This window comes from Dermatophagoides pteronyssinus, unplaced genomic scaffold (genome assembly GCF_027571235.1).
Source record: "Dermatophagoides pteronyssinus isolate colony J.1.1.1.1 unplaced genomic scaffold, Derpt_VIB-CSIC_2022.12 sq0004, whole genome shotgun sequence".
NCBI lineage: Eukaryota > Metazoa > Arthropoda > Arachnida > Sarcoptiformes > Pyroglyphidae > Dermatophagoides > Dermatophagoides pteronyssinus.
In genome coordinates, this window is record NW_027461528.1 from 2411638 (window position 1) to 2435418 (window position 23781).

Below are 23781 nucleotides of genomic sequence, written 5' to 3' on the forward strand. Positions count from 1 at the left end.
ACGTTTTGGTTTTTCACAAAAAAAATTTTTTTTAATTTTAATTTTTTTAAATAAAATGTTAATTTCCATTTGTTATAATTATAATTATAATTTGATAAAAATTGATGACATTTTTTTATATATTATAATATGAATGTTAATGATAAAATATTTTCATCAATCAATCAATCAATCAGTTTCAATATAATGATGATCAAAATAAAATTTTAAAAAAAAAGAAAGGAAAAGAAAATAAAAATTTATATCATTCACAATGTGGAATTATTTGTTATTTGTGTTTTGTGTTTGTTTTCTTCTTTTTGCTCAATGATTTCAATCATTAAAATATGGATCAAAAGAAAAAGAAATCGATGTTACTTTTTTCATCAAATATATTATAATTATAAATATAAAATAAAATTGTTCGTAGAAAAAAAAACCGAAGAAGAAGAATTGTTTTTGTGTATATAGAATATTGTTTTGTTTTCATAAATGCCTATATCGTGCATCAAACATATGCGTGTTTATGATATTTGGAATTGTTGTTGTTGTTGTTTGTTTTCAAGAAACTTAAGTGTGTATTTGTTTCAAAAGCGAGACAAATGAAGCAAATTTGATGGTTTTTGTTTTCATTATTATTAGTGAATGTTTGATACATTTTATGTGTGTGTGTGTGTGATGTGTGTATTTAAAATATTTCCTGCCTACTTAATCAATGTTTCAATTCAATTCAATTAAGAAGAATAAAATGCTAATTAGAAAAAAAAATTTTATTAAATCTATGATGATGATGATCAAAATATTGATTTTTTTATAAAAGAAAGAAAAGGAAAAGAAAATATCTGATGATGATGATGATGAATTGATGATTTGAGGAAGATGATGAAGAAAATAAAAGAAAAAATATTTGTTTGTTTGTGCTAAATGAAGCCTATTTTTTTCGGATATTTATATTTTCAATATTTATAATTTGTTTTTAGTATCAATATTCGAAGGAGGTGGTCGCGATCAATAGTTTTTTTCCATTGGATTCTCAATTGATTGAAATAAAAATAATAATTCTTTCGATGATTTTGTTTTGTCCAAACAGAAAAAAAACACACACTAAAAATATTGAACATTTGAACGATATGCAGCATTATTATTATCATCATTTACCAATTATTGATTTTTTTTTTTGCAATTAGAATTGATATTCAGGACCGACCATTTCGATAGCCCAACGAAATTTATCACGTTGTGTTTTATTATAAACTTTTTCGATTGGAACATCATGTTTTTTGCACCTATATAGTTTGAATGAAATTAATTAATTAATTTTTTGTTAAGTTTGATAAAATTTACAAACAAACTTACCATGCAACACTGATACGTGGATCAAGATAGTTTAATTTTGAAGTGCCCAATGCAATTTGTTTATTTTCTTCTTTATCAACTTTAGCAACTTCCAATCTTTTCAATTGTTCTTTTAATGTTTGTAATTTTTTTTCATATTTTTCTTTTGCACCCGATTCTTTTTTCGTTTCTTTATATTGTTTTTTCAGTTCTTTAATCTGTGTTTTTTTATCCTTAATTTTACTATTAAGATTTTCCATTTGTTTATCGTGTGTTTTTGAAATAGATTTTTGATGATTACAAAGTAATGCAACGGCACGATTTGCCCGATTATAAGCCAATAATTTTTCCGGCATTGACATACCAGATTTGGTTAATTCATTTAATTGTTTTTGTAGAGTATTTGATGCATTATATGTACGGAATACTTTTGCCGTTAGGCCATCCATCAAAGAATTTAAATACTTATTTAAACTTGATGTATTAAGACGATCAAATAGATCATCACCCGGAAATTTATCAGCAATAAAATGTTTTAAATTTTTAAATACACGTTTTTCCACCGAAACCGAATTAACATAACGTATAGAATCTTTACCAAGAAAATCAAAATCAACAACATATTGTTTACCATCTTTTTCTGCATGTAATGTAATATGTTCAACACGTAATGAACAACAACCAACAGTATCGGCTGTTTCACCTTCTTCTTTTTCATTACCCGCTCTAAGGGCTAATTTATCGATAAAATATAATGCAACAGCACGTTGTCTACGCATCATTTCACGTGATTTAAAATCATTACGATAATCTGAACGTATTTTATCAACATATTTTTTCAATTCTCTTGCTTTTTCATATTTTTGCCAATCTTTTATACTTTTCAATTTGGATGATGGATTTAGCATAATATATTTAACATTACCCATTATATTTTCTGTCCATGATGCTAACCATGTAACAGTATTATCATGTCTTATTTCTTTCCATTTATGACCGGCCGGTGGTGCAGGTACTTTAGCCTTTTCACCAATATTTATAATAATATCTTCCGGTTGTACACGTTTTTTCAGTTTACCCATTTTTGGATGTTCACCACGACCACGAAATAAACCCGGTGGTTCAATACGAAAATTACCAATTTTTTGTTTATGACCATCAACAATACAATAACCATATTTATTAACAGCTTCTTCATTTTTCTTTTTAATTTCTAATTTTTCTTCCTTGGTCATTTGTTTACGTAATTCGGATTGTTGTTTAAAATATTCATTTAATTCATGAAAATTACATTTTTTCAAATCGATTATTAATTCACGTTCTTTTTCATTCATTGTTTTACGCCAATCTTTGAAAAAATTTTTATTAAATATATCTTTTGATGTATAATCATGTTCTAACATTCTTGCATAAAAACCGGCTACTTCTTCAGCTTCAGGTGATAATTCTAAATGTTTACCATCATAATAGAATCGAATTTTTTTCGGTAATGGTTCATAATCGGGTGGAAATACTGGGCCATTATGTTCCAGTGTTTTCCATTTAATACCTTCACCCGGACTTTCTTCTTCCCACCATTTCCAAATATGTTCTTCTTCATCTTCTGGTTTCTTTTTACGTTTTTTATCAACTTTTTGATTATCATTTGGTTTTGATTCTTCTTTAATTTTAGATTTTTTATCTTTTATTTTATTTTTTTCATCTTTTTTCGATAATTTCATATCATTCGATGATGATGATGTTTTAGATTTATCTTTTTTTAATTTTTTATTATCACCACCACTACTTGAATCCAATTGTTTTGTTTTCGATTTTTTCGTTGATTTTTTTGTTGATGATTTATAATCCGAATCATAATCATCGGAATGATCATTAACACCTTCGCCACCATCATCATCACTATATTCACGTTTAATTTGTTTTTTTAATTTTTTTGAATCATCAATATTTGAATGTTTATCTTTTTTAGATTTTTTTGTTTTACTTTTTTCCGGTTTATAATCATCTTCATCCGAATCATTATGTTTACGTTTTTTTTTCTTTTTTATTTTATTATTATAATTATCATCATCATCACTTTCTTCTTTATATTTTGAATTATTCATTGTTGAATTATTATTATTATTACTGCTGCTACGGGTATTATTATTATTATTGATCAACCTTTCAATTGAATCATCATCAGGTTCGGATTTTATTTGTGATTGATAATCATCATCATCATTATTATAATCTTGACTATTGTCATTATCATCATCATCATAGGAATCATATTTTCCATTACCATTACGTGAATCATTATGTGATTGTTGTTGTTTTTGATCATCATTCGATTCATCAGCCGATGATGAATTGGCCATCATAAATATTTAGAAAAGGCTAATGATTGTCGATAAAATATTTTGATTTTCCTATGTTTCGAATATCCAAAAAAAAAAAAAAAAAAACAAACCAAAGAATAGGATTACTTTTTTTAAACCAAATTTCATCAAAACAAACTTACTTTGGTTGAAAAATATTGATCGTCAATATTGTTAATAATAATTGTTTTTGTTCGAATGTCGAAATTGTAAATGAAAACGATGCACGAATGATGACAGCAAACAAAACACTGAACAAAATAACGATAAAACAAAATTACCGAAATAAACCAACCACTTTGAAACAGAATCGAATGAATTTACAAGAATTATGTTTGATTTAGCAAAAAAAAAAAAAATTAATTGAATTTTTTGGTAGTTTTTCGCTGGTCACAAACTATGATGATCATTCACATCAAACACACATAAACACATCACACACACTGATTTAAAAATGGTCAACGAAAATCCATGCAAAATTTTTTCTTTGATTTAAAAAGTCAAAAATTTTTATAACACATCGAAAACACACAATCAAAATCAAATTATCGTAGTGATGATTGTGGCCGAAGAAAATACGTTTTTTTTTTCTTATTTTATCCAAAAAAAAAACATATTCCAAATCGATATTTAGAGCATTTTAAAGGTGGGTAAATATAATGTAATTTTTGTTTTGTTTTTTTTCCCAGTTAAACTAAAGAAAAAAAATTTTCATACACGGATTTTATATTATTATGTTCAACACACTGAGAATTGCAAATGAGAATTCTGGAAATAACAAAAAAAAAAATGTGCTATTGAAATCCTATTGTGAAACAACAACAACAACAACAACGACGACGACGATAACGACAACGGCCAAAGAACCAGGCATATACAACATAGAAAAAAAAACATATAGGAAAAATATGGCAAACAAAAACGAGCAATGGCGAGTTGGACTTAGTTTTTTTTTCCCATTCAATCAGCCGCCGCTCAATTTGCCTGCCTGTTTGCCTCAGAAAAAAAACTATTTTTTTTTCGTTCGTTTCTTATTGCAAAAAAAACATTACAATTTTTTTACATTTTCGGTTTTATGTTTTGTGTGTGTGTGTATTGTCGCCATTAGTTTCTTCCAAGTTTTGCTGTTTTGTTGTATACAGCAAGCTTGATCGGTTCGCTTACTCGCTCATCGTCGTTACACATATATAAACGATGTGATAAAACCGATTGAAAAATGAAAAGAGAGAATCAGTGCTTCTTTATCAAAGTTTTTGTTCAAACATTCGCATTTTTTAAAATGCAAGTGAGCATACAATGTATCCACAATTAGAATATAGAGGGAGGGAGGAATAAACAGAAATAAAACATACCATTGTTCATTGATCTATGCTTCTACTTTATTTCTTTTTTGTTCTACGAATACAGACAAAAGAATAAAAAAAAATAATTTTTTTTTTTTGGCCATTTTGGTCTGGTTTGAATAGATAAATATATGAGTGGGCGGAGCATATTTCCAATATATGTGCGGCGAAAAAACGATCCAATAGTAACGCCCTCTAGTATTTTATTTATTCTCCAAAATAAAAAATAAAAAAAAACCATATTGTTCGAATTCTCTATACAAGATGGCGTAAAAATTCTTTTTATTTCATTTTTGTTTAAACATTCGATCAATATTGAATTCATATTTCATTTTTCAATTAAATACAAAGAATATAATTTTTGGTGATTTGATTCAGTGAATTTTGGATTAAAATTAATGGTAAATTGTTGTTGACATTCATCATTATTAATTGATTCGAATTTTTTATTCTGTGTATAGATGACAACATCCGGTACGGATTTATGAATTCCGGTTATTTGTCGAAATTTATTATTATGGAAAACGTGTTTCAATGAAAGTTCGAAATAGAATATAAGATATTCATAGCCATTTTGTTTGCAAAGATTAATCCATTGTTGTCGAGAATTTCGTTCAATATTTGTATTATCGATAACAATATTACGTTGTTCGGACATTGATTTTTTTGCTAATGATTGACATTTTTGATTGGTTTTAAGTTGATCATAATTTATATGTACATAATTCAATGGTTGTAAATAATTTTCAAAAAATGTTGTCTTTCCCGAACCAGATATACCACAAAATATTATACAATGAACATTTGTTGGCAATATTGATTGAAGATCATTAATTTTTTCTCCTGTTAATCGATTTGTAAGCAAAAAATTCGATTCATTTTCATTATTACCAACTTTGAAACATTTTTCCGGTAATGTTGGTGAATTATTTTCCAATTGCTGATATTCGAATTGCTTATATTTGGTCATATGATTAATGAATTGTTCGGGTGTTAAAAAATTCACACCAATATTCATTGCAAACAAAAGATCCGATGCACTGAAATCGGCTTTTTTCGTAGTCGTTTTTGGACGACCTGCTGCATCGCCTACATAAAAACATTGTTGCATATTGATTTCGATTTCTGGTTGAACATACTGTACAAGATGATCCCAAAGACCAGTACATGGTTTACGATAAATATCATCTTTTGTAGCAATCATTATCAAACAAGGTACTTGCATTCCTTTTAATGAATTTTCAAAACGTTTTTTAACAAAATCAACCGTAATTTTACCTTTCGATATTCCCAATTGATTAGAAAATATAACAAAACGATAGCCTTGTTCATTGACTAATTGTTGAATGTATTCGGGCAATCGTTGATCAAATAATTTCCAATCATTTTCATCAATTGGAAATGATTTCGCACTTTTTGTACTGACCAATGTAAAATCAAAATCAAATCCGGCAATTTTATCCGAAGAACATCGATCACCACCAAATTTTGAACCAATCAATACATTACCAGATTCGATTTCAATCCAGGAAATTTTATCTTCAGTCATTGCATCACTTTTCATTGAATCATTAATCAAAGAAATTTTATATGAAAATCCAGGACCATTAAGAAATTCACCGGATTTCATTCGAACAATTCGACCATCTTTTAAATATTCAACCGATAATTTTTTTTCATTCAATAATTGAATTTTACAAAAATTTCTTGAACAATTTAGATTCTTAATTCGACATTGTCGATTACGGCCAATAATAAATGTTTGACCTGATTCAACTAATTGATCAGGTATTAAATTATTAGTACTAATCAATTTACAGATTATCATATCAATGATTTTCAATTTGTATTTTTATATAGATAGATAAAGAATCGATTTAAACACAGAAAAAAAAGTAAGGTTAGTACTAACCCGAATAGGTTAGTATTTTGGGTTATTACTAACCCAAAATGATTAGTACTAACCCATTCAGGTTAAAGATATCCCATAATGGTTAGTACTAACCATTATTCTAACCTATTCGGGTTAGTAATAGCCCAAAATACTAACCTATTAGGGTTATTACCATCTCAAGATACTAACCTTTTCGGGTTAGTACTCTTCAATTTAGGTTAGCAAAAAGGTTAGTACGAACCCGAAAAGGTTAGTATCTTGAAATGGTACTAACCCGAAAAGGTTAGTATCTTGGGCTATTACTAACCCGAATAGGTTAGAATAATGGTTAGTACTATCCCGAATAGGTTAGAATAAATTGCAATGATTAATTTAGTCATTAAAACAATATTTTAATTGTTAATTTTCATTTTCATTATCAAGCAATGATAATAGATTAGTTCAGATGATCCAATCACTATTTGATGAGAAATGGGAGTGTGCTAACATCATAGAAAATATCGCTAAGTCCTAAAAAAGCTTAGAAAAAAGTGAGGTAATTGATGAAACCAATAAAATCGCTTTTCTGATGAGACATGTCGATGAATATTTTCCTGAGATATTTTGTATTTTTGTCGGAAATCTGTTAGAATTGAAAAATTTTCGCTGAAATAATTCTCAGTTTTTTGAAACAATATGATCAATTTGCTTATTTAAAATTTTCAAGTTTTTATTTTTATTTTGCTTGAATTGAATTGGCTGTGTGATGCAAGAACAAATATTGATTGATACATTGGAAAATCTCTATAAGATAAATGTGACTTTTATAAGCACTTGCAGAATTCTTCTTCATTTTATGGTAAATTTTCCGTTCTCATTGTTTTTTAATTGATTTGGCGCCTTTTCTTTCTTTGAACAAGTTTTGAATATTCGAATTCACATCATTCAATTTCGAACTTTTCTTAATGTGAGTTGTTTTTTTAGTCGATGTTATAATTTTTCCTATTTTAAACATTGACTTCGATTGAAAATACATGGCCTCAAATAAAATTATTGGCTGGATCGATGTATTTTAATTGTTGACACGGTGACTACAATTGATAGTCAAAACAACTGATTCGACTGATTATCATGTTCTAGATTGATTTGTTGGTTTCATTGTTCATCGGCATCTGATTCAAGAATAGTTTGGCAATGTTCAACAATAGGCTAGGTTAGATTAGGATCAGGGTTAGGGAACATGGTCTGAGCTATTTCCTATTGAATTTGATGCCGACTGAAATTTTGTAACCAACAAAACGATCGACAAATATGATTAAATCAGTCAAATATTCGCATTTGAAATGCACACTTGACATTGATTGATAATGAATGGTATGTAATTGAATGAAATGAACAAACTGACGACTTATATTTTTTCCATCATGTATTCACTAACATGTCGAAAAGTCATTCGCTGGAGCGAGATATGGATCATAAACATTGGTCTCAATCGCATATTGGACATTGATGAACTGTCTTAGGATTATCATTGGAATTCGGACATTCACTTGTGAATAGCGATGAATAGCACGAAAAGACGAGTACAATTGGAAGATAAAATATAAACTAATTTTATTTTTAATTCAATTGATTATTTTAATAAAATCAATTTAATTTTAATTAATATGGGATTTAATTAATTGGAGGAGGGTGAAAAAGAGGAAATAATTAATTGGAGGAGGATGAAAAGGAGGAAAAATTGGGCGAGACTATCGATTGTAGATTCGATAGATCGATTAAACAATCGTTGCAACGAAAATTGCCAGGAATCATACAGGGTTAGTACTAACCCGAATAGGTTATGGAATCCTCTGGTTAGTACTAACCCATTAGGGTTATTAAAGGTTATTTTTGATTCCCAACCCAAATGGGTTAGTACTAACCCGTCTACTTTTTTTTCTGTGAATATAGTAGATGAATAAAAATTACAAAAATTCAAACAAAAAATCTATTAAAAAAAAAATTCACTGAACAAACTTTTCTCAAAATGTTTGTTCAAAGATAACGAACGTGTACTAATATTTTCAGGAATATTGCTTCATAAAATTTTGATGAAATTCTTTAAATTTTTTCATCATTGTTTCAAGTTTTTCATTTTGTGGTAAAATTGTTGTACGAAAATGGTATGTACCGGGTATCTGTCCAAAACCGGACCCAGGTACAACACATATACCGGTTGTTTCAAGAAGATTCATTGCGTAGAAAAAATCCGGTTTTTGTCCAAGTTCGGCAGCTTTTTCTTGTGCTTTTTTCGGTAAATCTATTTGTGGAAATGCATACATTGCTCCAGCTACTTTATTCGATTTTATACCAGGTATTTCATTGAATGTATCGGCAACTAATTTAGCACGATATTTTAATGATTCTAATACATCGAATTTTTCACGTTGATATTGTTGATAAGATTCACCATTAACATCCGGTGGTTTTACAATACAATCTAATGCAATCTGTCCAAGTATTGATGAACAAAGACGAGCGGATAACATTTTGTAAAACATTGCCTTAACTGATTGATCAAAATTTACCAATTCACAATAACCACCTGTGAAAAAAAAATGAAACATTTTAAATGAATAATAAATGATTGTATACCATAGTGTAAATAAATGTTATATGTCAAAAAAAAACCAACCTCGCAATCCACATTCACCCATATAACCTTTTGATGCTGACATAACTGATGCTAATTCAATATCTTCATTTAATTCATTGAGAATTTTTTTGAATGAAAAAAATTCACCATCCCAAATATTATGTTGATAAACTTCATCGGCAATGATTAGAATTTTATTTTCCTTTGCAAAATGTATAATATCTTCGATATTTTTTTTAGTCAATACCGAACCAGTTGGATTACCCGGATTAATAACGACAATTGCTTTTGGTTTACATTTTCCTTTGGCTTCATTCAATGAACGTTTCAATTCATCAATATTCAATGACCATTGATTATCTAATTAATTTAATTATAATAAATTTGATTATAAAATTAATTACTTAATCATCAATCATAAAACAAATCAAATCTAACCTTCATCAAGATAATAATTAATTGGATACATTCCATATTCGGTTATTGTGGCTGAATAAAGTGGATATTGTGGTATAGGTATCATAACACCTGATGGTAATGTATCCGTTGAAATTGTATTGATTAAAGCCAATACTGAACGAATACCTTCACTAGCACCAGTAGTCAATGCAATATCACGCCATTCAGATTCAATACCATCACGATTAGTAATATATTCGGCACAATGTTTTCGTATAATTTCAACGCCAGTCGAATCAGAATAAGCACCAACCGATTGTCCACCACAATATTTTAATATTGATCTTGTTCGTTCTTTAACATCATCCGGATAATTTGGATAATTTAAAAGACTATCATCCGAAGAGCATGCAAGTACTTGTCGTAAAAATGTTAATGGTCTTTGACCCATTGCATGACAATCACCAATATTGGCACGTATTACTTCATTAAATGGTTTTGGATGATGATTTGATGATTGTCTTAATTCATTTTCAATAACACCAGCACGTATTACTAATGGACCACGTACAGCATATTCTAATCGTTTAACATTATCATTTATATTATCCAATGTTATTGTATGTCGACAGCAATTATTTCTTTGAATAGCTATCGATCGTTGTTGTTGTTGTTGTGAATAATTAATATTTCTCGAAAGATGAAATAATCGTCCATAACGTCGTGTTGAATTCATTGTTAATTCGGTTTTTTTTGGGAAATAATTTTAGTAAATTTTTTTCTTGAGCAAATAAACAGAAAAAAAACTGAAAATTTTCAATTCCTAAGGTTTTGTAGCTACATCAAAACAATGAATTGTATTCATAATTTTGAAACAAAATGAAAAATTATTTCTCACTTAAAAGAAAAAACAACGAACAATATCGATAATATTGATGATGTTTATCAAAATAAAATCAATTATCATTGTTGATTATCATTTCTATTCGGATTTGTTTTGTTTGATAAAGAATATTTATCAAAATAATAATAAACACAAAGTTAGGGACAGATTCGCTAGATGTCACTAGATGATATTATCGATTTGAATTTAAGAATCATAAATGATAAAAAATTTATTTTGTCATAATATTAATTATATCGTAATTAACAAAAAAAATATTCTAATAATAAGATCAATAAAGTTGATCACCAAAATAATTTCCAGCTTGTTGTTGTTGTTGTTGTTGAGAATTAGTTTGCTGCTGTTGTTGTTGTGGAACAACCTGTTGATTTTGGATTTGTATAGAATTTTGTGGAATCGTTTGTTGTTGTTGCTGCTGCTGTTGAAATCGTAATTGTTGTTGTTGGAGCATAATCTGTTGTTGTTGTTGCGGTTGAAGATTTTGTTGTGTTTGTATATTTAATCGTTGTTGTGTAGCCGGATTCATTGTACGCATTTGTTGTTGTTGTTGTTGATGCTGCTGTTGAAGAAGATAACGTAATTGTGTTTGAGTTGCTGGTGTTGCAACAGCTGAAACTGGTACATTATTATTATTATTATTCATATGTTGTTGCTGTTGTTGAAGATTGATATTTCCAGCTTGATGCTGTAATTGTTGTAATTGAATATGCTGCTGTTGTTTTTGTTGTATTTGTTGTTGAAGATGATGACGTACACCGGCTACATTCTGTGATTGTTGTTGTTGTTGGATAGCCTGTTGAATATTTTGATTATTATTGTTGTTATTAGGTTGTTGTTGTTGTTGTTGTATGGTAACCATTGTAGCTGTTCCAGTATTCATAGGATTTGATTGTTGTTGTTGTTGATTAATTTGAAATTGTTGCTGTTGTTGTTGTTGTGCTTGTTGAATGTTTGATGGTCCCGATTGAACTTGTACGAATGAATTAATCGAAACAGGTATACAACCGGTACTAGTAGTAACCATTGTTACGTTTGGATTGGCCATCTGAAAATTTTTATTAACATTAGCCATTGTTGATTGTGTATTCATCATCTGTACATTCGATGGTAATATATTTGATGCCATTGATGTCATTTGTTGTTGTTGTGGCTGCTGTTGTTGTTGTTGTTGCAATTGATTATTCATTGAAGGTATTTGTACCTATTTTTTAAATAAAGAATTTAAATTTGAAATTAATTAGTTTATTTGTTTTTACCTGAAACATTTGATTGTTTGAATTATTTCCGGTTTGAATCATTGTGGTTGGTTGTTGTTGTTGTTGTTGCTGTTGATGATGTTGACCTTGTTGATGGATAATCTGTACGATTTGATTACCATTCGGTCCGGTATTCATCTGATGAACAAGCTGTTGATTTGATGGTTGTTGAATTTGTTGATTTGACATTAATGTCGATGGTCCACCGCCACTATTATTGGAATTTTGTTGTTGTTGATGCTGTTGCTGCATTTGCATTATCTATAATAATAATAAATCAGATAAACAATGGACAAAACAATTAATTTAAATTCCTTACCATTTTTTGTTTAACATTTTGTTCTTTTTTATGTGTTTCGACTAATTGTTTCATTGAATTCATAAATTCCTCTTGATCATGCGGAATAAAACCAAGGAATAATCTGTTATTGAAAATATATTAAACTTTAGATAACAACTTATAACGTGTGTCATAATAATATTTTACTTTTTATCAGGCAAATAGAATACGATAATGATACGTATGTTAGCTGGAGTTGTCAATTGTATACAACCAACCTATGATGATGGAAAAATTCAAAAAAAAAAATCGTAAGCAAAAAAAATTCCGATTGACAACTTTAAGGACATACCATCGAACCCATAGCTTTACAAAGTAATTGTAAACCTTGTGATTCATTTGGAAAATGAAAATGAACCTGATAGGAATTATTTTTAAATATTGGCGACAAACGATTCATTAATGTTTTTGGCACTGTACATAAAATCAATTTTTCAGGCCATTTATCTGCTTTGAATTCCGGTTCATTATTATTTGGCTGATAAGTAATTTGACATTCTAATGGATAGCTAATTTTTGATTGTGGATTAGCTAACGATTGTGCCTTATCCGTATATTCGATCACACCATTCCAAATACGTGTACGTTGATGATTTTGACTCATCATTGTTGACATTGTACCGGGAATGTTCATCATTTGTCCTTGTGATACGGCCGTATTCATTGTAACTTGTTGTTGTTGCATTTGTTGTTGTCCAGGTTGCTGTTGTTGTTGTTGCGGATGAAGATGAGACATTTGATTCATTTGAGATTGTTGTTGAATGAATTGTTGTTGTTGTTGAGAGGGTTGTGATTGTGACATTGGTGATTGTACCGGATTCATTGGTGACATAACTGCCGTTCCTCTCATCATTGGTGATTGTTGTGGCTGTGATGGTGATGGTACAGCCTGTGAAAATGGTGATGGCTGTGGACGCATATTACCATTATTTGAAACAGGTCTAACCATTGTCTGTGATTGTTGCTGTTGTTGAACATTCATTGGTCGTACATTTTGATGTTGTTGTGGAACTAGTCCAGGTAATTGTGTTTGTTGAGAAGTTTGTTGCTGTTGATTCATCGAAATTTGATTAGCAGTTGTTGGTTGGGGAGTTGGTACACGTTGTCGTACTGATTGCGGTAATTGCGTTCGAACCGACATTTGTGATACAGGTGATGGTACCTGTTTGGCCGCACCATTATTCCAATGACCAATCGATGGTGATCCAACTTGTCGAATTCCAAGTTGCTGTTGTTGCTGCGGTTGCTGTTGAGGTTGTTGTTGTTGTCCAAATTGTTGGACTAAATTATTTGATTGTTGTTGTTGTACATTTTGTTGTTCTATTTGGGGACGATTGAGAGACATTAATTGATTTGGATTCGTTAACATTGATGGTTGTGATTGTTGTGGACCTAGAAGTGCTGAATGAGGAGGCTGTGATGCTGAAACTGGTTGATGAGTTGATGGAGATAATGGTCGTTTAATTCCTTGTGAAATTTGTTGTTGCGGTTGACATTTATCTTGTTGTTGTTGCTGTTCAATTACTGCCGGCTGACTTGGTAGTGGTTGTGACATGGGACTAATATCTTTTTCTTGCAATTGAAATCCATTCAATAGAACTAAATGCCGTCGATCTTTAGCATAATTTTTTGTCAATGCTGTAGATAATTTTCCACCACCATTTTCAAATAATTTATATAAAAATTTCATTTTACGTGGTGAAAATACACTAAAATGAATACCCTTTTCGATCATAATATTCATTAATTCATCAATAGTATAGCCACAATAAACAGGACTTTCATATACAGGTTCCATGTATGGTGTTGAATTACAAATAAGAATTAGATATTTTTTACTATTCACTGGTGCCGGTGATTGTTGGCCACCATCAACACCACCACCACCACCACCATTTGAATCATATTTAAATTGTTCTTTCAAACATTTATCACGAAGATTTTGACAATCATCAAATAAACTGATTGCCGTACAAAGACCTTCAGCAATATGACTGGATGAATCACCAGCACCGCCAATAAATCTGAAAAAAAATTTATAAATATTTTTGAAATCAAAATTTCCAAAATACATACTGTATTTTTTCTAAATATTGTAAAAATGTATTTGAATTCGAAGTAGGTGCATAACAAAATGATGCCGAATCAGGTCGACAATCCATCGACATGAATGTAACCAAACCGTATATAGTTGATGATGAATACTGTTTGTAATTGAAAAAAACGAAAATATAAACATTAATTGTGAATTTATAAAAAAACCAAAACTAACATTTAAATGGCCACCAAAATCACCAAAACGATCATCATTACAACCACCATTGATTCCATTGAAATATCTAATTAATTAATGATTTTTTTCCGGAAAAAAATTAATGATTTTTTTTTATAAAAATTAAATAATTAATAGCAAGACATACTCAATAGTTGGAATAATATAATTAGTTTTTAAACTTTCTACATATGGACTGATATGTGCTGTTGCTTCAATTACAAATACAACATCAACAACAACATCGGAACAATTTCCAGAAGTTCCACCACCGCTAACACCACCGATCGTTGTTACGGATGTAGATATATTTCCAGTTAAAGTTGATGATGATGATGTTGTTGTACTTGTTACCGTTGTTGTTGTTGTACAAGGTATAAATTGTCCAGGTGATGATACAGATGCGGATGATGTTGATATTGTTGTTGATGATATGACCATTTTTGATTGATTAAAATTTGAAACAAAAAAAAAATAATATTCAAATGGCCACCACAAAAAAAAATTGTTTGCCTGTTATTTAGGCGTTGACAATTTTCTTCAAGAGACAAAATTTACTTTTTAAAAAAACAACAAAAAATTAAATCCAAAAAAATAAACTCGATCAATGATGGTCGTGATGATAATACAGTTGGCAATGAAAAAAAAAACTCAGCCGGGCTAAAAAAAAAAAATCACCGGCAGAGGTCGCGTAGTTTTAAAATTCGAATGTTTTTTCTCTCAAAAAAAAAAAAAAATTACAAACACTGAATTACAAAGAATTTATTGATTGATTTAATTTTAAATTTTAAATATTTTTTTTTTAATTTTTAAGTTATTTATCTATATTGTTTTATATATGCAAATTAAAACATTTATTTGATTTTTGTTTTGTTGTTTTGTTTTGTTTTGTTTCATGCCGATCAAATGAAAAAAGAGAGAGAAGGAAGTGATGAGAAAGAAAATATTACATTTTGTTTTGTTTTTGTTTTGTTTTGACGGTGAGTTATTAGGGGTGATATAAAAAGATGATTTTTTGAATGAAATAAGAGAGAGTCAATCAGAAAAACAAAACAATTCAGACATTCAATTTATATTTTATATTTATATATAAATGCTCAAATGAAATCAAATATAATAAATGGTGTATGGTATCAAATTTGCCCGAACACAAAAAAAGGGAAAAAAGATGGGGGGAAAAGGAAGGAAGAAAGTAATCTGAGAAATTATGGTGGTGAGAGGAAATTTTAGAAAAAAAGAGAGTTTTTTCAAATTAATTTTTGTTATTTTTCTTGATGAAAAAAAAAATGAAAACAAAACGGAACGAAACGAAACGAAACGAAAACAAACACACAAAATCTCCATAGGTTTTAGATGAAAGTAAAGAAAGAGAATGATGCAAAAAACTTTGAAAAATTTGGAATTTTTTTTTAAACTAACAATTTTTTTTTGTTGAAATGATCGTTTCCATTAATTGTTATCATTTACATCATCATTTTTTTTTCTATTTGAAAAATCATGAGTGGGTGGTGGGTGGTGTAGGGGATGTGCCAATGATGTATGTGTATTTTTTATGTATAATATTTTTTTAAATAAAAAAAAGAATTCATGTGGATTCTGGTTCTTGTATTTTTTTGTTTTGTTTTAAATCAAGAATTTGTGTGTATGTATATAAAATGTATTCATCAAACATTTGTGTAGGTGTGTGTGTATGTGAGTATACAAGAAAAAAAATATTTTGAAAAAAAGAAAAGAGAGAGAGTGAGATTTGTCTGGATTATGTTCGTTCGTTTGTTGTTGCTGTTTTTTCATTTTATTTGAATTATTATTTAAGTAACAGTTGGTTGAGCAATATCACCAGAATTAGTGACTTGTAATGGACCACCAGTACTGCCGCCTCCACTAATAGCACCGGATACCGATGCATTCGATGTTGATGCAGCTGCTGATGCTGCATTCGATGATGAAATTCTTAAATCAATATGATAATTATTAGGTGCTTGCTCTTTGGAAACCGGATCTATAGATATGGAAATGGATAAATATAAAATAAAATTCATTATAAATTATCAATCTTTATCATCATTTTATGATGATTACATACAAAAATATGGATGTTCCATTGCTTCACGAGCTGTTAAACGTTCAGCATGATCATAACGTAATAATTTATCCAGAAAATCGATAGCATCACTTTCGACAAGATGTGAATTTTCTCTATTTATAAATTTTTCCCATCTTTTTCTCGAATGTCTATATGTATTTTGTAAAAAGAATAAAAAAATGGTATTTTTTATAATTATCTTTTTAAATTGATTAACAAAAAACTTACCGTCCAAGTATATTATCAAATCTTGAATCTAATTCGATTTGATATTTATTTAAATATTCATATAATTCTTCTGTACCCAATACTTTAGCTATACGAACTAATTGATCATAATTATCATGACCATGAAAGAATGGTTCCTTTCGGAATATCATCGATGCAAGCATACATCCTAAACTCCACATATCCAATGAATAATCATACATCTGATAATCGACCAATAATTCTGGTCCTTTAAAATAACGTGATGCAACACGTACATTATATTCTTGACCAGGATGATAAAATTCGGCTAAACCCCAATCGATAAGACGAAGCTTTTTGTTTTTGTTTGGAAATAAATTTTTGAAAAAAATAGAAATCAATTCCACAAAACAACAAAACAAAACAAAACAAACCTTTCGACTTGAATGATCAATCATAACATTATGTGGCTTAACATCACGATGCATTATACCCATACTATGACTATAATCAAGTGCTTTCAACAATTCATACAAATAATAACGAATATCATAAGGCGTCAATGTTTGATATAATTGTTTAAAATCAGTATTGTCAACATATTCAAATATTAATGATGGTGTTCGAGACTAGATTTAAAAAAAACAATAATGAAAAAATATTTTCAATTAAATTACAAACAAATAATCCATACCAATGTATCTTTAACGACAGCTTTTAATGTAATAATATTTGGACCATCACGTAAATTTTCCAAAATTTTTATCTCACGTTTAATTTTCTTCTTTTTTACCGGCTATACAAACAAAATAATAATAATTTTTAAAGTTTTTTTTTATATTTTTTCTTCAATTCAAATTTACCTTTAATATTTTAACAACACAACGGCCATTATTTGCAACATTGATTGCTTCAAAAACTTCACTATATTTTCCACGGCCTAATTTTCTAACTAATTGATAATCATCTTGTTCCGACCATTCAACCTGATGTGTTTCATAATCCCAATATTCACGTGGCCGATGTAGATTAACATCAGCATAAACACGTGCTCTTGATGGTAAAGGCATTTTTTTTAATTTTTTATTTAGATTATCGTTATTATTATTATTATTATTATTAACAGTTGATGATGAATGATGTAGAATGGTCTGTTTACTATCTTGATCTTGATCCTCGTCTTCGTTATCTTTATTCAAATTATTATTATTTCTTAATTGTTCCAATTGTTCTTTTAAATAATTTTTTTGATTTGAACAATAAAATTTTATCTGTTTATTATAATGATGATAATGATGATTATTGATAAAAAATTTTATCCGTTGATGATGATTAAAATGATAATTAAGATGCTGTTGTTGTTGATGCTGATGATAATGATGAAATTTTAACAATAATAATGATGATAATGAATATAAACTATTACGGCGATGGTGATGATGTTGATGATGGCAAAGTGTTCGAATCGAACACTTTGACAAATTGAAGAAAAATCCTATATAATATGGGACCGTAATTTTTTTCAGCTATTTGTTTTTTTTTCGTTGTTGTTTTGGTAGGTTTTTTTGTTTAAAGAAAAATTTTAAATTATTTCATTCAGAAAACATTCAGATTTTTTTTAAATAAATGAAAAAAGATCGGAAAAAAATCTCACTTTTAATGACATTAAAAAATTAATTAACTTCGGGGAGAAAAAATTTCGACGGCTGCGACTATTTAGGTATTTGAAGGGCAATTAAAAAGAGAGAGAAAAAAAAACAATTTAGTAAATTTTCAATTAAAAAAAACACCAAAAAATACCTTTGCAAATGATGATTGTTTTCATTAAAGAATCGTTAATATGATGCATTGGAATTTTTCAGCCAAAAAATAACAAAACAAAATCTTGAACAGGTATAGGTGTGAATGTTTTTTTTTGTTTGGGTTGTTGAAAGAATTTTGAAAAAAAGCACACTTTAAAATCAACGATGAAGATGAACAAATTAATAAAAAAAAATTATATCATCATTTTAATTCATGTTGTTGTTGATGTTTTTGATGATTGAAAAAAAATACGATTAGAAATGAAAATGTAATGGTAATTGATGATGGAGCAGAAAAAAAACACATTGATGCGGCTCAAACAAACACACACAAAAACACTTAATTAATGAAATACCGAACCCAGATTTTTCTTGTTTGTAATTTGTAAAACAATCGAATATTTGATTATGATGATTCGATTATAAATAAATAAATAAACAATATATGGTGCGGGGGGCAAAAACAAATATATAATAAATAAATTTGAAAATGAAACAAAAATTGATATTTTTAATTTGATGAAAAAAAAAAATTTTTTTTCGATTCGGAAAAAAATAATGAAAATGAAAATGAAAATGAAATGAAAAAACTTCACATCGAATGCGATGACGACTATCGCGAGTCAAGCTAAAAAAAAAAAAGCCGAGTGTTTTTGTGTGCTATGTGAAAAACGGGAGTGAGGGTGAGCGGTATGGTGTGTGTGTGTGATATTTTAGTTTTGCTCACACAAAAGATGGACGTCGGTATTAACACGTACACAATGGTTATAGTCACAATAATCATTCGAAATTAATGTGACAAATCCTTGTTCAAATTCAATACAAAAAACAAAGATTGTTTTTCATTCATTCATTTTTTATTTTTGATCAAAGATAAAATTTTTTATTTCTGTAAATCATAATCAATTATTGAATGGATGTTTTTTTCTTCATGGAAAGATTTTTCAATATTTTTAAACGCCCAACACCTTGTGTTTTCATAAGTCATGTATATTCTGTGTTTTGATTGATCAATAAACGTATTGTCATTGTGACTAATCATTCTATTAGGTTTTCATCATCATCATTATCATCATAATATCATCATCTAATTCGATCGGTGTGTAAATCTTTGTACATGTCTGATGATCCATGCTCAATGCATGCATATAATGCATGCATGGAACGTATAGGCCGACATGTTAAAAAATGCCGGGTTGCAATGATTTTTTTTTATGATTTTCTTTCTAATTAAAATGACCAACAATATTCTTGGTTTCCTTTTTTGGGGAAAAAAATGATAATTTTATTATTCCCGAATCATTTTTTAAAAAAATCACTAAACACAGAATTTTTGAATTGCCCATTTTTCCTTGCAAATTCTTTGCCTTTTCCGGTGATGTTCTTTTTGTTTTTTTTTGTGATCAAATTTCAAAAAAAATCAAAATGGAAATAAATTACGTAAAATCTTACTCTAAAAAACAATTATAAAATGAAATATGAAACTTTTTTCGGTTTTGTGAGAGAAAAAAAGAATTGGCCAAGGCTCCACCGAGATTCGAACTCGGGTTGCTGGATTCCTTCTTCTTGTTGTTATTGTTTGTTTTCAAAATTCTATTTTCGAAGAATTTTTCGAAATATTCAAAGTCCAGAGTGCTAGCCACTACACCATGGAGCCAAACAGTTGGTTTAGATAGGGTTAAATTATTTATTTAAACGAATAGAATTTTTATCAATTTAATCATGAAATTCTATAAATTTATCGATAAAAATTATTAATTCAATTAATTTATTATCAATTTCATTATAGATTTAATTTAAATTTTACAAAAAAAAATTACAATATTGCAATGTTGTGTTGAGAATTCGTTTTTTTGTCGGAGGGGAGAGGCAGATAAAAAAAAGTGATAGAATTATGTTTTGAATTCAATTTTAAGATAGATTTGGTGAGCTATTTCGTTTTGTTTTTTTGTTGTGATTTGATTAAAAATTTGATTCAGGATCATCATCATGTCGTAATGTTGTTTTATCTGAAATTATACCACCATCATCATCATCATCTAATGGATTAGTTCTTTCATCCATACTACTAGCCGATTGTATAATAATATTATTAGGACGATCATTATTATTATGTTGATTATTATTTCGTATAGACATTGATGATGATGATCGAATAGTTTTCAGATCCGATACGAAAAAAGCACAAATAGTAGCTACAATTGTACCTTGTATAATACCGACTAATACATCACTCCAATGATGTTTATAATCGGAAATACGCGTAAAACCAGTATAAAATATCAAACAAATTAGTAGATATTGATATAATGGTTTAAAAAGGCCAATATTTCGCCATTGAAAACGAAATTGTATATAATACTGAAGGGGGAGGGGAAAAATAAGAAAAGAATTAATTTCAAGTAAAAATTTTTATTAAAAAAAATTATTAAAAAAAACTTACAACCAAATACATTAATGTAACGGCAGAAAATGATGAATGTCCAGACATAAATGAAAGTCTTGAATCTTTAAGTCTATAGTTATCATTTTTATTTTTAGTACAATTATAATCTGTAACATAAACATCTGGTGTTGAACATGTTGAAAAACGATCATAAACAAATCCTTTATCATCTTTTGGATGACATGCATCAATAAAATGTGGCCGTAAACGACCAATACTATATTTTGCAATATCGGTAATTAATTGTGAACCTAAAAAAGCGAATGCAAACGGTATCAAATGTATATATAATTGCCAAAGATAATTTTTAAGAAAATATCTTGATGATAAATCAAAACCGGACATAAATTTACGATAGATTAAAAATTCATTGATACAGATCTATGAAAGACAAAAAAAAATTATTTAATGAAATCAATAGTTTCAAATCAAATCAATACATACAGTTAAGACTGGTATTAAAATTGAATATAATAATAATATATTACTTGGTATAGTACTATCAATAAATGGATAACGTATACTATCATCATCACAATAGAATCCACGTTTATATGGTTTTCCCATTGTACATAGAAGAAGAATCGGTATCGATACTGGTAAACAAAGAAACAAAAATTCGAATCAATTAATTTTCGAATGGTAGAAATAAAAAGAGTTTTTTTTGACAAATACTTGATATCAAAACAGATGAATCGATCAATATTCTGATCAATAATTGAGATCGATTTGGAATGGCTATAATACGTGGTAAATATTGCATTGTATTTCGATTTCGATGTCTATGTCTATGATCAATATTTTCACTTTTCAATTCAACAATATTGATATCGTTATTGTCGATAGCTGTTGTTTTTGTGATTCGATTTCGAATGTTTTCTTCTTTATCATTTGTTTCGGTCTGTTTTTGCTGTTGTTGTTGTTGTTGTTGCCGTTGTTCATTTATGTTAATCATGTTTTATAAATAGGATCGTTGTTTGTTTTGATGTCGATGGCCTTGTTTTTTTTATCATTCGATTAATACAAGAGAAAAAAAACTGTAAATTTTTTTCGATGACAAACATACAGTTGTTTTCTAACCCAAAAAACCAAAACAGAATTCGCGAATCCCAAAAATAAGAATGACTCAACCGTTTTTTTTTTTCTTTACGCAAACAACACAACTTAAATCAATGACACCTGTCGTTGATTTTTATATATTTTTTAAACATTTTTATTTCAACAAAAGATGATGATTGATAAGACAGTCGGATTATAATTGATTTTTTTGATTGAAAATTTTAATTTTTTTTTCAAAAAAATGATGATAAAAACAAATGTTTTGCCGATGTAAAAAATTCACAAACAACGTACGGAAATTTTTGTTTTGTTTTCAGTGATCGTCGTTTATTCGTCGTTTCACAAAAGTTCAATGATCAAAATGATTTCCAAATAAATATTTCATTCAATTTTTTTTTCTGGAAAATTAATCTGATCAGATCGGAAGATCAAATAGAAACAAAAAATCTGGCTGTCGACGTTGAATCAGATTGGGATATTCGCCAAATATTGAAAAGAGAAAAGCAAAACTTGTTTTCGAAAAACTGTTCTTCAGTTATCGATGTCCTGATTGTCTCTCTCTTTTTCTCTTTTTTTTCTTGTCAATGATATGTATGAAACACAATCAATTTTGGTTTGATTATGTCAAACACATACGAATTAGAATCAAGTGATGAAATCAACCGAAAAAATCAAATAACGAGAGAGAGAAAAAAAAATAGAGAAAATTTTCGAACTGAATAGAGTCAAAATAGTCAATATACAAAAGGATTTATTATCATCATCATCATTATCATCAACCATGCATGGTATGAATGTTAAATCGACCAATTTTTCATCATATTTTAAATCATTATCATTATGTTTTGGCCCATAAATTAACCGAATTTTCTATGATTTTTTTGTTTTCCAGGTCAAATTCAAGTTTTTTTTGGTCGAAAATATTATCAACGAAAATAAATCATTTGATAATTTTTTAAAATTGGCAATGAAAAATCCATCATCAAAAAAAAATGATGATGATAAAAATTATAACAGGATCATTCACTGTTGGTCTTTTGGAATTAAAAATTCATTATGATTATGAAATGATGGATAACAACAACAATTTGTAATGATCAATTTCTACATCATTACAAATCGACAACCGGTTTTTTTTTCGGTTTTGGTTGTAAAAAAAGCAATCGGATTTCATTTTGTTTTGTTTTGTTTAGTTGTTTCCACTTCAATTTGAACAAAATGAAAAAAATTACTTATTTGATAAGAGATTGGAAATGATAAAGGAACCAAAAAAATAAAAAACATGGCAAAACGGATCAAAATAAAGTTTGTCCATCATCACAATACAAAAGTGATAACATTGTTGATTTGTTTTGTTTGTTTTTCTTGATTTTCAAAGAAGAAAAAAACATGAAAACAAAGGAGATCAAAAAATAGAAAAAAAGAGATATTTAAAATCGATTTTGGAAAAAAAATGTCTGTCGATTTTCCCATAACATCGATCAATTGATTATTAATCAAATT

The 23781-nt window shown here is 28.5% G+C and overlaps 6 protein-coding genes and 1 non-coding gene across 7 annotated transcripts; all 7 read right to left on the reverse strand.

Annotated features, from left to right (window-relative positions):
• Window positions 1-3: 3 nt before the first annotated feature.
• Top1 (DNA topoisomerase 1) lies at window positions 4-4688 on the reverse strand. Its single transcript, XM_075819522.1, has 3 exons — window positions 3818-4688; window positions 1336-3725; window positions 4-1265 (listed from the first exon to the last, which is right to left on the reverse strand). Exons 2-3 carry the CDS (start codon window positions 3675-3677, stop codon window positions 1163-1165), a joined length of 2445 nt encoding a protein of 814 aa, XP_075675637.1. The 5' UTR covers window positions 3678-3725; window positions 3818-4688; the 3' UTR covers window positions 4-1162.
• A 415-nt stretch (window positions 4689-5103) lies between these two features.
• On the reverse strand, window positions 5104-8337 carry PNKP (Polynucleotide kinase 3'-phosphatase). Its single transcript, XM_027349277.2, has one exon. The coding sequence runs from the start codon at window positions 6843-6845 to the stop codon at window positions 5346-5348; it is 1500 nt and encodes a 499-aa protein (XP_027205078.1). The 5' UTR covers window positions 6846-8337; the 3' UTR covers window positions 5104-5345.
• A 150-nt stretch (window positions 8338-8487) lies between these two features.
• Window positions 8488-10923, reverse strand: LOC113798708 (alanine aminotransferase 2-like). The gene is made up of 3 exons (XM_027349276.2): window positions 9967-10923; window positions 9568-9888; window positions 8488-9477 (listed from the first exon to the last, which is right to left on the reverse strand). Exons 1-3 carry the CDS (start codon window positions 10661-10663, stop codon window positions 8957-8959), a joined length of 1539 nt encoding a protein of 512 aa, XP_027205077.2. The 5' UTR covers window positions 10664-10923; the 3' UTR covers window positions 8488-8956.
• A 93-nt stretch (window positions 10924-11016) lies between these two features.
• Window positions 11017-15341, reverse strand: LOC113798707 (uncharacterized). Its single transcript, XM_027349275.2, has 8 exons — window positions 14848-15341; window positions 14700-14766; window positions 14504-14631; window positions 12720-14451; window positions 12575-12645; window positions 12407-12509; window positions 12088-12348; window positions 11017-12032 (listed from the first exon to the last, which is right to left on the reverse strand). The coding sequence occupies exons 1-8, from the start codon at window positions 15138-15140 to the stop codon at window positions 11103-11105; spliced, it is 3585 nt and encodes a 1194-aa protein (XP_027205076.2). The 5' UTR covers window positions 15141-15341; the 3' UTR covers window positions 11017-11102.
• Window positions 15342-16085: 744 nt separating this feature from the next.
• Window positions 16086-19363, reverse strand: CkIIalpha (casein kinase II subunit alpha). The gene is made up of 8 exons (XM_075819704.1): window positions 18772-19363; window positions 18626-18683; window positions 17835-18497; window positions 17666-17767; window positions 17406-17600; window positions 17011-17324; window positions 16783-16931; window positions 16086-16698 (listed from the first exon to the last, which is right to left on the reverse strand). Exons 2-8 carry the CDS (start codon window positions 18635-18637, stop codon window positions 16508-16510), a joined length of 1626 nt encoding a protein of 541 aa, XP_075675819.1. The 5' UTR covers window positions 18638-18683; window positions 18772-19363; the 3' UTR covers window positions 16086-16507.
• A 932-nt stretch (window positions 19364-20295) lies between these two features.
• Window positions 20296-20430, reverse strand: TRNAQ-UUG (transfer RNA glutamine (anticodon UUG)). Its single transcript has 2 exons — window positions 20394-20430; window positions 20296-20330 (listed from the first exon to the last, which is right to left on the reverse strand). It is a non-coding gene; the product is annotated as a tRNA-Gln (tRNA).
• Window positions 20431-20510: 80 nt separating this feature from the next.
• On the reverse strand, window positions 20511-22900 carry LOC113798972 (phospholipid phosphatase 3-like). The gene is made up of 4 exons (XM_027349569.2): window positions 21895-22900; window positions 21664-21815; window positions 21217-21600; window positions 20511-21134 (listed from the first exon to the last, which is right to left on the reverse strand). Exons 1-4 carry the CDS (start codon window positions 22172-22174, stop codon window positions 20736-20738), a joined length of 1215 nt encoding a protein of 404 aa, XP_027205370.1. The 5' UTR covers window positions 22175-22900; the 3' UTR covers window positions 20511-20735.
• Between the last annotated feature and the right edge of the window lie 881 nt (window positions 22901-23781).

Excerpts from the sequence above, each read along its gene's own strand:
- Top1 (XM_075819522.1), bottom strand. The coding sequence starts at position 3,677 with ATGATGGCCAATTCATCATCGGCTGATGAATCGAATGATGATCAAAAA. Across the intron at positions 1,266-1,335 it reads CCACGTATCAGTGTTGCATG|GTGCAAAAAACATGATGTTC; the intron begins GTAAGTTTGTTT and ends CAAACTATATAG.
- PNKP (XM_027349277.2), bottom strand. The coding sequence starts at position 6,845 with ATGATAATCTGTAAATTGATTAGTACTAATAATTTAATACCTGATCAA.
- LOC113798708 (XM_027349276.2), bottom strand. The coding sequence starts at position 10,663 with ATGAATTCAACACGACGTTATGGACGATTATTTCATCTTTCGAGAAAT. Across the intron at positions 9,889-9,966 it reads TAATTATTATCTTGATGAAG|ATAATCAATGGTCATTGAAT; the intron begins GTTAGATTTGAT and ends TAAATTAATTAG. Across the intron at positions 9,478-9,567 it reads GGGTGAATGTGGATTGCGAG|GTGGTTATTGTGAATTGGTA; the intron begins GTTGGTTTTTTT and ends TTTTTTTCACAG.
- LOC113798707 (XM_027349275.2), bottom strand. The coding sequence starts at position 15,140 with ATGGTCATATCATCAACAACAATATCAACATCATCCGCATCTGTATCA. Across the intron at positions 14,767-14,847 it reads TATATTATTCCAACTATTGA|ATATTTCAATGGAATCAATG; the intron begins GTATGTCTTGCT and ends TTAATTAATTAG. Across the intron at positions 12,033-12,087 it reads CAAACAATCAAATGTTTCAG|GTACAAATACCTTCAATGAA; the intron begins GTAAAAACAAAT and ends TTTAAAAAATAG.
- CkIIalpha (XM_075819704.1), bottom strand. Across the intron at positions 17,601-17,665 it reads CTGTCGTTAAAGATACATTG|TCTCGAACACCATCATTAAT; the intron begins GTATGGATTATT and ends TTTTAAATCTAG. Across the intron at positions 16,932-17,010 it reads TTTGATAATATACTTGGACG|ACATTCGAGAAAAAGATGGG; the intron begins GTAAGTTTTTTG and ends AAATACATATAG.
- LOC113798972 (XM_027349569.2), bottom strand. The coding sequence starts at position 22,174 with ATGATTAACATAAATGAACAACGGCAACAACAACAACAACAACAGCAA. Across the intron at positions 21,601-21,663 it reads TTTTAATACCAGTCTTAACT|ATCTGTATCAATGAATTTTT; the intron begins GTATGTATTGAT and ends TGTCTTTCATAG. Across the intron at positions 21,135-21,216 it reads TTACATTAATGTATTTGGTT|TATTATATACAATTTCGTTT; the intron begins GTAAGTTTTTTT and ends CTCCCCCTTCAG.